This window comes from Coregonus lavaretus, assembly GCF_964263955.1.
Source record: "Coregonus lavaretus genome assembly, chromosome: 1".
Classification (NCBI taxonomy): domain Eukaryota; kingdom Metazoa; phylum Chordata; class Actinopteri; order Salmoniformes; family Salmonidae; genus Coregonus; species Coregonus lavaretus.
Genome location: NC_139988.1, coordinates 85,738,209 through 85,750,708, shown reverse-complemented (window position 1 = coordinate 85,750,708; position 12,500 = coordinate 85,738,209). Strand labels below are relative to the sequence as shown.

General features: G+C 44.7%; 2 protein-coding genes across 2 annotated transcripts in view; one reads left to right on the top strand and one right to left on the bottom strand.

Annotated features, from left to right (window-relative positions):
- Nucleotides 1–3,043, top strand: part of LOC311132804 (glutamate dehydrogenase, mitochondrial) — a 20,721-nt gene extending 17,678 nt beyond the window's left edge. The window contains exons 10-13 of the mRNA XM_084166144.1: nucleotides 1,521–1,644; nucleotides 1,738–1,829; nucleotides 1,997–2,059; nucleotides 2,152–3,043. Coding sequence (XP_084022270.1) covers nucleotides 1,521–1,644; nucleotides 1,738–1,829; nucleotides 1,997–2,059; nucleotides 2,152–2,271 — 399 coding nt within the window. The 3' untranslated portion in view covers nucleotides 2,272–3,043. The remainder of the gene's footprint in view (nucleotides 1–1,520; nucleotides 1,645–1,737; nucleotides 1,830–1,996; nucleotides 2,060–2,151) is intronic.
- A 7,115-nt stretch (nucleotides 3,044–10,158) lies between these two features.
- The window catches only part of LOC311132821 (uncharacterized protein), a gene marked incomplete at its 5' end in the record, with an annotated part of 11,384 nt that continues 9,042 nt past the window's right edge, over nucleotides 10,159–12,500 (bottom strand). The window contains 4 exons of the mRNA XM_084166167.1: nucleotides 10,159–10,264; nucleotides 11,012–11,035; nucleotides 11,950–12,041; nucleotides 12,136–12,177. Coding sequence (XP_084022293.1) covers nucleotides 10,160–10,264; nucleotides 11,012–11,035; nucleotides 11,950–12,041; nucleotides 12,136–12,177 — 263 coding nt within the window. The 3' untranslated portion in view covers nucleotide 10,159. The remainder of the gene's footprint in view (nucleotides 10,265–11,011; nucleotides 11,036–11,949; nucleotides 12,042–12,135; nucleotides 12,178–12,500) is intronic.

Genomic DNA, 12,500 nt, shown 5'->3' with positions numbered 1-12,500 from the left:
ACACCAGCTCAACACAGGCTAGCCCACACCAAGCCCACACCAGCCCAACACAGGCTAGCCCACACCAGCTCAACACAGGCTAGCCCACACCAGCTCAACACAGGCTAGCCCACACCAGCTCAACACAGGCTAGCCCACACCAGCTCAACTCAGGCTAGCCCACACCAGCTCAACACAGGCTAGCCCACACCAGCTCAACACAGGCTAGGCCACACCAGCTCAACACAGGCTAGCCCACACCAAGCCCACACCAGCCCAACTCAGGCTAGCCCACACCAGCTCAACACAGGCTAGGCCACACCAGCTCAACACAGGCTAGGCCACACCAGCTCAACTCAGGCTAGCCCACACCAAGCCCTCACCAGCCCAACACAGGCTAGCCCACACCAGCTCAACACAGGCTAGCCCACACCAGCTCAACTCAGGCTAGCCCACACCAGCTCAACACAGGCTAGGCCACACCAGCTCAACACAGGCTAGCCCACACCAAGCCCACACCAGCCCAACTCAGGCTAGCCCACACCAGCTCAACACAGGCTAGGCCACACCAGCTCAACACAGGCTAGGCCACACCAGCTCAACTCAGGCTAGCCCACACCAAGCCCTCACCAGCCCAACACAGGCTAGCCCACACCAGCTCAACACAGGCTAGCCCACACCAGCTCAACTCAGGCTAGCCCACACCAGCTCAACACAGGCTAGCCCACACCAGCTCAACTCAGGCTAGCCCACACCAGCTCAACTCAGGCTAGCCCACACCAAGCCCTCACCAAGCCCACACCAGCTCAACACAGGCTAGCCCACACCAGCTCAACACAGGCTAGCCCACACCAGCTCAACACAGGCTAGGCCACACCAGCTCAACTCAGGCTAGCCCACACCAAGCCCTCACCAAGCCCACACCAGCTCAACACAGGCTAGCCCACACCAGCTCAACACAGGCTAGCCCACAGCAATCCCACACAAAGCCCAGCTAGAGGCGGGAGCTCATTCTAATATTTGGGGATGTGGTTTTTACACAGTTCTTTTTGTGCAACCGTTACTGAGAATGTTGTTCTAGTTTAAGTGTTCTGTTGTGTGATGGCCAAATTATTCTTGATCTTGTACACTGCCGATGATGAAGTCTTTAAAAAGACTTAAATAAGTTTATTTTGTCAAACTATATGTATGATAGTAACAACTTGGTTGTCTCTCTGATATGTAACACGTTCCCTAAATATATTTTAAGGCTTGAAAGGTATGCAATTAAATAAATTCCTATTAAATAGCAAAGGTGGATCGGCCCAATGTGGACCCTACATGGGTCCAATGTTTTAACCCGCATTGGGCCCACATCATGCCAATGTGATCATGTTTGCTGGGAAAAAATGGTCTTATTTCAGGCAAGGTGAGGGCTGCCCACACTGTGTGTGTGTCTGTGTGGGCATGTTTGCTGGGTTGAGTTCTCTCATTAACCAATCAAAAAGTGGAGGACATACTCAACCATCTGACCCTTCTCTCTCTTTTTGTCCCTCCCTCAGGACATGTACCTGAACGCTGGTGGTGTGACAGTGTCATACTTTGAGTGGCTGAAGAACTTGAACCACGTCAGCTATGGAAGACTCACCTTCAAATACGAGAGAGATTCCAACTACCACCTCCTCAGTAAATCCTGATCCCTGACCTCTAACCTTTCACAGTCTCCCCTTATAATACCTTGCTTCAGTAGCTTACCTTCAAGTACTCTCTTTCTCTCAGTGTCCGTTCAGGAGAGTTTGGAGAGGAAGTTTGGAAAGCAGGGAGGACCAATCCCTGTTGTCCCAACTGCTGACTTCCAGGCCAGAGTCGCTGTGAGTGGACACACACACACACACACACACACACACACACACACAGTCAACCATATGCATACAGGGGGTTGGGGAATATCTATACACATGTAAACCTATGTGGTGGGTGATGATACAAACTAAGTCGGTTGTTGGTAGTTCGATAACATCTGTCCTCTTCTCTACAGGGTGCTTCTGAGAAGGACATTGTCCACTCTGGGCTTGCCTACACCATGGAGAGATCTGCCAGGGTAAGTGTGTGTGTGTGTGTAGGGTAAGTGTGTGTGTGTGTGTGTGACCCGGTCTGGTGAGTCTAATTCTTGTGTGTTTTCTCCCCCTGCAGCAAATCATGCGTACGGCCAGTAAGTACAACCTGGGTCTGGACCTGCGGACGGCTGCGTACGTCAACGCCATCGAGAAGGTGTTCAAGGTCTACAACGAGGCCGGCATCACCGTCACATAATCGACCTATCACAGCCAGACCACTTCCACAACACCCTGCTATCGGTTCAGCATTTACATTAGAGACCCCCGCCTCCCCTTTATACAAACACACTGACACGTACTGTGTTCTGTGTCCCATGACCTCGCCATATTTCCAAGTATCACGTCCGTAACGCAGTATTTCTGTGTCGTTCTGTTTCAATATCGTCGTTCAGTTGTTTGTGTATTGTGAAAGGAGCCGATTGTAGCAGGAAGATAGCTACGCTGAGAGAGATTTAAGACCCCCCCTTATCAGAGTTCCCTGTTGGCCATTTTGTCTTGTTTGACCCTGGTGTTGCCATGGTTTCAGACCACAGCACTGAAGTTGCCTTAGCTCTGACAGAGCTCTATACTGAAGTTAACTTTAGAAATAGTTTTAAACTCTAACTTTATATCAGGGAATGGTGATATCATGTTCTCCTCACAGAGGGGTTAGAGGTTAGGGCTCAGGGTTAGGGTTCTGTGCTGAGGAACACTGGGTTCTACTGGGTTTGGTTCTTAGTAAAGTTCTATACCCTTCTCCACTATATCAGGCCCCCCAACATTCCCTACCTTCTTCTCCTATCTTGTCCAATCTGACCCTCCCCCAAACCCTCCGCTCCACCCTGAGTGAGAGAGAGAGAGGAGAGGATCATGGGAACAAGCGTTCTCCTTCTCCAAAAAGCCGTCCAAGCCCTTGCATGGAAATTGTTTGGGGAAATGTGTATTGCCTTTTGTTGTTGTTGAAAACAAATAAAATTCTGACAACTGTGGCTTGACTGTGGTGTGTAAGTGCAGTATGTGACATACAGAGACTAGTGCTGAGAGATAAGGGTTTTATTCATGTTTATGACATCCTATTAACGTTATACAGATCCCAGTGACAGTACAGAGTTGGGGTTGGTTGATAGGAAGGAAGGGTTGCGGGGGACGACGACGATCATTTGAAAAGGTTCTTTCCGAAAGACATGGCCTTGTCTGCAGCACTGTCCGTGGCCTTGTCTGCTACAACCCCTTTCACTGCATCAGACACCATGCCACCAATACCTGGAGGAACATCCACAACATCAGACACCATTTCAACAATACTGTACATACAAAGACATCGGACTGCAACACACTACCATTATATTTCTTACACCAGTGTCACTTTTAAGCAGGCTGCAACATACTGAATGTTGCCGATAGAAATGCAATGAATAGAGCTGAAGTGATTCGTTACTCTACAAGAGGGAGAAACTGAATTGGTTTGTATTGTGTTGCGTAGCTTGTGTGTGAAATGAATTGTGTGTAGGTAGTGTGGTTGTGTGACTTAGTTTCCATGGTAACCCAGAATAGACAGATCACCTTCATCTTTCTTCTCCTCCTTTACTCCTCCTCCGATCATCTCTCCCACCTTCTCCTTCACCACAACAGCTAGACAGAGAGAGAGAGAGAGAGAGAAAGGAGGGGCTGTCAATCATGCACTCACACCTTCTGTCTCGTCATGATGAGATATTTGGTGGAGTTTTGATCTTGTTATGTCTTGTTAGGGAGCTTGTAACCACAAGAACTGTCATGACATGATGCCACAGAATCTTTGCTTATTTTTCCCTTTCCGGTAGAAATTATCACACCTTCTGTCTCGTCATGATGAGATATTTGGTGGAGTTTTGATCTTGTTATGTCTTGTTAGGGAGCTTGTAACCACAAGAACTGTCATGACATGATGCCACAGAATCTTTGCTTATTTTTCCCTTTCTGGTAGAAATTAGCTCCTATACTTTTAAATCTAGACAAACCCAACTAACTGTAATTTTAGAAATATGAACAGTGCCAAAAAGGTTTTCAAAAATGAACATATTTGGTTAAGAATGTAGTTGACTCATCAACTGAAGCGCCGTTTAAAATTCCAAAGCCCAGTTTGAACATTTTGAAGGCTGATAACACAAACATTTAGACTAAATTAAAGCCAAACTGTACATTAATGCATATAACAACCCATTTTGCTGTGATGTTGGGTTTAAACTATTAATGCTCCACATGAATGACTCCCATCAATCAACCACGTAAATAAACACCATTATCCACTTTTCTTATAGACATATTTTTCTCACCTGCTTTGTCGATGACCGCATCCACCTGTTTCCCTGATCCTTTCATAAAGTCCATCTCTGTGTGTGTTCTGTACTTGGCCGGAGTGTGTGTGAGAGTGTGTGTGTGAGAGAGTGTGGATGTGTGTGTGTGTGTGTGAGTGCATGGGTTTATATGAGGTTGGCATAGAGGTTTACAGAGGCCACTCCTCCATCACACACCCCTAAGGATGCAGGCCGCTATTGTTGATGTCAGTATGAAAACAGGTTGTCAGTGGAAAATCCCAGCAGTGGAACTGTAAATACCGTAGAGAGGGCGAGGCCTCATAACTTTAGTAGGAACCTTAATTAAACATTGTTAGAACAAATATGATATACAGATACATGCAGCACGTAACCACACAACTCTTTCAGGCCATTATGTGAAGATGTTCATGATACAGTACATTATTACAGATGTAGGATCTTAATCTGATCACCCTGTTGCAGGATAACTTTCCTGCAATGCAGGAAATGTTTGATATGTAGTGTATTTGAGGTTTGAAAAGGCTTCTGAAGTTTGTAATTTCCACTTAGAAATGCCAGACTTCATTTTCCATGGGCAACTGAGAAAAACAAACTGGAACAATTTAAGGCCATGTGGCAAACAATAATGCAGGCAATAGGGATGGAGGTGTGAGCATGTTGGTCTGGGCAGATGAGATGTAATTGTTGTTTGTGTGCGTCTCTAAGTTGTTGTTTGTATGTGTATATTTTTAACTGGTTAATTAAAAATAAAAATAAATGTAAAATATAAACATTTATAAACATCTGTAATAATGTACTGTATCATGGACATCTTCACATAATGGCCTGAAAGAGTTGTGTGGTTACGTGCTGCATGTATCTGTATATCATATTTGTTCTAACAATGTTTAATTGAGGATCCTACTAAAGTTATGAGGCCTCTCCCTCTCTACGGTATTTAATCATTCACATTTACTGTTGCTTCAGGATTATTTTCCTGTTGTAGTAAACTGGCTCAAATTATGATCCTACATCTGTAGATGCATTTATCTGATATAGAGATGCAATGGAAACAGGAAATAATGGATGTGATGTCCTGAGAGGTTACCAAGCTTTCTGACTCACCGTCAAAACAGCTCCACTATAACAACGGACACAAAGACAGATGGGCCGAGACAAATTCGACATGGCACGCAGGCCTTACTACGACAGCCCTCTCTCATTGTGTTTTTGGCCCTAGATTGTTACTCTGTGTTTGAGTGGATTCCTTAGGGGTGTTGGCTGTGTGTGTCTCCATTCCACCCCTGGCAAGACACTCCTCTGTTTAAATGTGTTCTGGCGTTGGATCAGAGTGTGTGGGGTGGAGCAGTTAGGAACTTTTCTCTCTCGTGGTTAGAATGGAACATTGGGCTGGTGATATGTCATCCTGTAGGATCATTAAAACACTAAGACTGGGAGTTCTAGAACACTGACACTAGAGGTTCTAGGTAGTTTTTTGCTTCTTTTAGGACCTCTCTTATTTAATATATATGTTAATGATATGCCAGATACAGTACATTTACGTCATTTAGCAGACGCTCTTATCCAGAGCGACTTACAGTTAGTGCATACATTATTCTTTTTTTAAATTTATTTTTCATACTGGCACCCCGTGGGAATCGAACCCACAACCCTGGCATTGCAAACTACCAACTGAGCTACCTCCCTGCCGGCCATTCCCTCCCCTACCCTGGACGACGCTGGGCCAATTGTGCGCCGCCCCATTGGTCTCCCGGTTGCGGCCAGCTACAGCAGAGCCTGGATTCGAACCAGGATCTCTAGTGGCACAGCTAGCACTGCGATGCAGTGCCTTAGACCACTGCGCCGAGTGGCGGGAGACCGAGTGGCGCAGTGGTCTAAGGGACAGTAAAGTGTGAACTCCTGCTTTATGCTGATGACTCAGCCATACTGGTATCAGGGAAGGATACAGTTTGCATAGAGGAGACCCTGAGTAAGAAATTGCATTTAGTTAGAGATTGGTTGACCGACAACAAATTGAATCGATTTTGTTTGGAACAAAACATAGATTGCTTAGGGCTGACAAGATAAAGGTTAACTGTTCAGGCAAGGAGATTGAATCTAAAACAAGTGTAATTTATCTTGGTTTGTCCCTAGATCAATCCCTTACTGGAGACCTGATTGCTGCTAAAATTCTTTATAAAATGGCGAACAAATTACAAATGTTTTATCGTAACACTAGATATTTTAACATCAAAGTTAAGAAACTGCTTGTCTCAACCTTGATTCAGTGTCATTTTGATTATGCCTGTTCTTCTTGGTATAGTGGGCTATCAAAGAAGCTGAAAAAGAGAATGCAGGTCATGCAACATAATGTTATCAGGTATATGCTGAATGTCCCCCCTAGGACCCACATAGGGGTACAGGAGTTCTGGGAGGTGGGCTTGTTGCCTTTGGAGTCCAGAGTGGACCAACTTAAACTTAATCATATGTGCGACACCTTAAATGATTGTGCCCCAGGTTATATGAAAAAACACATTGATATGGTCTATAACCAGCACAGTTACAACACCAGAGCTAGTGTTATGTCTTGTAAAATCCCAAGAGGAAACAGTACTGCAAGGAGCACGTTTTTCTATACAGGCATTTGTCTATGGAATAGCCTTCCATTTTTTACATTTTAGTCATTTAGCAGACACTCTTATCCAGAGCGACTTACAGTTAGTGAGTGCATACATTTTTCATACTGGCCCCCCGTGGGAAATGAACCCACAACCCTGGCATTGCAAGCACCATGCTCTACCAACTGAGCTACAGGGACTATGCATTCTGACTACAACAGAATCTATTGCATAGTTCATTTTGCATACTAAGTCTTGCATAGTTTGTTTTGTTTCGGTATGTCGCATTGAAAGTAGCTAATATTGTGTTGATTTCATCACAATTTCTACAGTAAAGGGAAACGTTGATCGGTGTTAACTAACTGGGAAAACTCCAGAAAGTTGGCAGTCCCGGGGGAGCTATGCACCCACACATACGCGGAGTTTAGATGGAACGTTGGTTATGACAACAAAGATCTTTCATCAAGCATCTATTAAAAAAAGGCACAAAGTAAGAAATATAGGAGCATTTAGGCCAGGGGAGATATTGGTAAGACGTGGCGCAAACTTGGCTGTATAATTTTGGCCAACTGTGTTTTCTACATTATTATCCCAGTAGCTAGGTTTCCATCCATTTGGGGACAGATCTTCGTGCGAATACTCCCGAATGAATTAAAATATGTGCATTTTCCCCACCAGTGGCGTTTTTCCACCAAACTGACTTCCTGCCAAAAAAATCAGTGCGTGACGACATAACGCACAAACAATAACAACATGTTTTCATGTACCGAGTACAAATCCGAAGTTCAATGTGTTTCGATCGCATCTTCCACTCTACCAATAGTTTTGTCACAAAAACTGCTGCGCTAAACAGAGATCAAGCAAAGGAAAAGTAGAAATAGCTTTAAAAAGCAGGCAAAGGTTTTCATTAGGACAAGGGTGTCTAAGTAAGAGAAACCACCCCACTGCCACTTGCGCCCCCTACTGCTGATCAGGTGTATTTATTTGAATGATAGGTATGATGTGCAATGAATAGATTGTTTTAATGTGAAATTAATATGTTTGATTTTTAAGGTTTTGGAAAAGTGCAGTGAATAGTGCCATTTTTTAGGATGTTAATATAAATGAATGTATTTATGGTTGTTTGTCATTTTGTCTAGCTTTTTAATCATTATATGTGTTATTGTTTTTACCATGGAGGACCACTTTGGAAACAAGCGTTTTAATGAATACTTTCAAGTGATGTCTGTTACCCCCCAAAAAATCAATTCAACCACAGTATCTCCATGGTAACATAGGCCATTCATACTGTTATAAACGGCATAATAATTAGTTACTCAAATGGAGAAATGAAGACGACACAGAAGTTTGGATTTCAACAAAACCGTCTTTAATTCACTGTTTATAAAATCAGCAAGTCCGCTTCGATGCCAACTTAAACGTGGTGTGTTTGTGTTTTTGTTTGTGTGCTTTATGAGTGTGCTGTGTGTGTGTATTGTGGGTTTGTGCGGGTACGTGTGTGTGGGTGTGTGCTGTGTGTGTGTGTGTGTGTGTGTGTGTGTATGGTGTCTGAATGAGTGCTGAATAAGGCAACATGCAGTCATCAGTTTCCATTGGCCGCAAAGAAATAACACACACACACACACACACACACACACACACACACACACACACACACACACACACACACACACACCTGCTCTGTAATATACACACTGATGCTGGACTGACCTGCTGTCTATGTAATACACACACTCTGTCTGTTCTGAGTGGCTGAGATGGCTGACAACAGGAGCAGCTGACCAATGACAGTAGAATATCGACTCTTTTTGTCTGAAATTTAAAATACATTTCCCAGCATTCCCTGTGTGGGATGCTCTTCTACCACAACCCCCTGTCTGTCTGACTATTGCTTGGTGGTATTACTATGACAACAAGGTATTTTCCCTACGCAACATCAGAATCCACAGGTATCGCTGTCTGCATTTATCCCTTCCAACCCTGCCAGCAGAGCCAGGCCAGATCTAGACCCAGACTAAACCTTTCTAGACCAAATCCACTGTAGTGTATTACGTATATTGATAGCTTCTGTTGTTGTGTGATTTCCAGTCTTGGCAGGAGCTTTCTTCCTCCCAGACTAAGTCATTTCTAACAAGGAGACACACATAAACAGAGCATGTGTATTGCTTTCTGGCATGTCTCAAGACATATGACCCTGTTACATGTATGGCCAAACTCAGTCTAACCACACACATACCCAAACAAATGCACACACACACACACACACTCTCTGTTCATTGCACGGGTCCCTACTGCAGCCTCTTATGGACAGAACATTCCTGAACTGGCCTACTACCTGACGAGTCTAACACACAAGCACACACATCCAAACTACAATCAGATATGATCTCTGTGTGGTTCTGTCATCCTGAATAATCATCACAGCTGTCTGCTGGCTGGAGTTTCCCTTCGAATTTCGACGTATTACGGATGAACGTCTATTTGTGCCGCATTGATTCCGCGGCTTGCTAGAACATAGTGAATTGTGGTGGCATAGAGGTCTAAACAGCACGCTCCGGCTCTGAGCATCACCATTTCTGGTCAATCATTCTTCTTTTTTTGGGTGAGCGCCGACAAAGGCCTATATGTCGACATACTTTGGACCATTTCAAACGTCTGAAATCGACGTCTACTTCTAGTGATCTGGCTGCTCTTGTGTGTGTGCGTGTGTGCATTTGTGTATTTGTGTGTGTGTGTCTGCGTGTGTGTGTGTGCGTGTGCATGTGTGTGCGCAGGTCTCTTGATAGGGAGAACATAACACTAGGGGTAACAACATGACAACAACGACACAAAGGCGGGGAGCTACAGAGGGCAGAACACAGGGGGGGGGGGCAGAAGGGGGCTGCTAGGGGCAAAGAGGGTCTCATGGGGTATCAGGGGGTAAAGGGGTTATCTGGAAGAGTCTGTATCTGTTTTGGTTCCATAAAGTCACAAAAAAATAAGTAGAACATCTGGAAGTCTGGAACAGCAGGGCGAGGGGAGCGAGGTACCAACGGAGGGCTGGGGAGAAGAGGTCCCAACGGAGGGCTGGGGAGAAGAGGTCCCTGGAATGACTAGTAGCCGCCCTGAGAGCCCTGAGAGAGAGAGTGAGAGAGAAAAAAGAGAAAGAAAGAAAGGAAAGAAAGAAAGAAAGACGAGAGTATCAATAATCATGTCATGATATCACCATCTTATGCATAAAGAAAGTAACATAAATAGTGTGGTTGTTGTCACTTACCTGTCCTCCTTCTCCTCCCTGCTCCATTCCTCCATATTCCGCCTACAGAGAGAGATATTTTACATTAGAGTAACCTTGCCTGAGATCTGAAGACTTCTGTTAGCTCCCAGACCTGGTACCTAGGCTTTAGCTCACTGGGCTAGCACAATCTTGCGGCATACAGACGCCCTGGCTTCAAACGCAGTAGGTCACAGCTACATCAAGCACATTATTCCTTATGTCATGCATATGACAGGCTTATGATAGGGTTGAGTACGACACAGGGCCATTCAGTCCCAGTCTCTGGGCTGAAGTGTCTAAGGAAGCAGAGGTTAGCACGTCATAGCTAGCATAGTAGATGTGATGTCACCCTCCTTGAGACCTGAAGTAGTGTTGCCCCCAGCCAACCAAAGGCATTATTTGTTGTAGGCAGCGGTTAACACGGTATAGGAGCAAACTGTTATTTTTACTGTGCATCTTAGACCAGAGAGATCCCATGCAGGGTAAGTGTATGCCTATGCTACGCCAGAGATGCATAGAGACAGTCTTAAATTGTGTTATTATCTGTAGATAGAGCATGGTTAGAGATGGTTATGGAGAGAGTTAGGAGAGGGTTATGGAGAGGTTTAGAATATAACTTCAGGTCCTAACAGCACGCTAGCCAGTCAGTGTTTGAAAGGTCATTCGCCCTTCATATATGCACTTAGGAACTATATGTTAGGCTGAATCATGCAGCATTCACTAGCCAGCCACCCCAACACAAGCTATAACATCTGATCCCCCCCCTTCCCTCTCCTGTCCAATAGGCACCTCGTACACAGGCTGAGGCTCCTCCTACCAACGGAACATAGAGAAACAAACACAACAACAACAAAGGGTAGCAACACAACACCAACACAACACCAACACAACAACAACAAACAACAACACAACAACAACACAACACCAACACAACACCAACACAACAACAACACCAACACAACAACAACACAACACCAACACAACAACAACACCAACACAGCACAACACCAACACTAACACCAGCACAACAAAAACACAACACTAACACCAACACAACACAACACCAACAACAACAACACCAACACCAACACAACACCAACACAACACCAACACATATTCATATTGGGAATGTGGAGTGAGTTATAGGCCTACCATCAAACCTAATCTTGCCTGAACTTCTGAACCACTGGCTATTAAAGGAGCTGCATTCTCCTCTCTGTCTGTCTGTCTGTCTGTCTGTCTGTCTGTCCGTCTGTCCACCCGTCCGTCTATCTATCAGAGCAGCTGTACTGTGGGAAATAGCGTCACCAACCTGGTCAAACAGCAGACTGCTCTTGTGGCATCAGCACGGTGCTACTGTCTGACACTGACTGAAGGATGTAGAGACTGTTATGCTTTTTGAGTCTGCAATCATGTTGTTACTCAATCATGTTGTCACTCGACCTTGTTGTTACTCTACCTTGTATTTCTCATTCTGTTGTAATCCTTTCAAAAGGGTGCTGTGTCACCTGACTGATAGTCTTGCGAGGCCAGAAGCCTGGGCTTTCAAGGCTACCTGATTGGTAAGGTCAAGTTACTGTGTCTAGTATTATGTCAATGGAATTCTGCCATTCCTTACCGGTTATTGTGTTAATTGATCATTTGTATATTCTTATTCACATTGACCTGTCAGTCACTAATAATTCATCAATCAATCTTTTTTAAAATCTGTTGTCATGGTAACTCACCCCTTGTCCGGTATTCTCCATGCCTCCCTGTAAGAGGTCAGCTCCGGCAGCAGTGGGGTCCCCGACGATGTTCGCCTGGTCGCGGTTAGCAACTGACACACAGAGATCAATTTATCAATCAATCAATCAACCAATCAGATCCCAAAAGAATGTGTATGTGTGTGTGTGTGTGCGCGTGTGTCTTACCTATGTTTACTCCTGCGTCCATTCCCTCCTTTGTCTTTGAACCTGAGGACAGGAAGACACCACAACACATCAATATATTACAATCACTGCAATTGAGGCATCTGTTTTGTGATATACTATGTAAATGTAGCCTAGGAACTACTGTGTTAATGAGTGCATTCAACAGAAATCTGTTGTAATCTTCAAGCATTATAGTTCTCTCTCTCTCTCTCTCTCTTTCTATTTCTCTCTCCCTCTCCCTCTCTTTCTCCTCCAACCCTCTCTCTCTCTCTCTCTCTCTCTCTCTCTCTCTCTCTCTCTCTCCAACCCTCTCTCTCTCTTTGTATTTCTCTCTCTCTCTCTCTCTCTCTCTCTCTCTCTCTCTC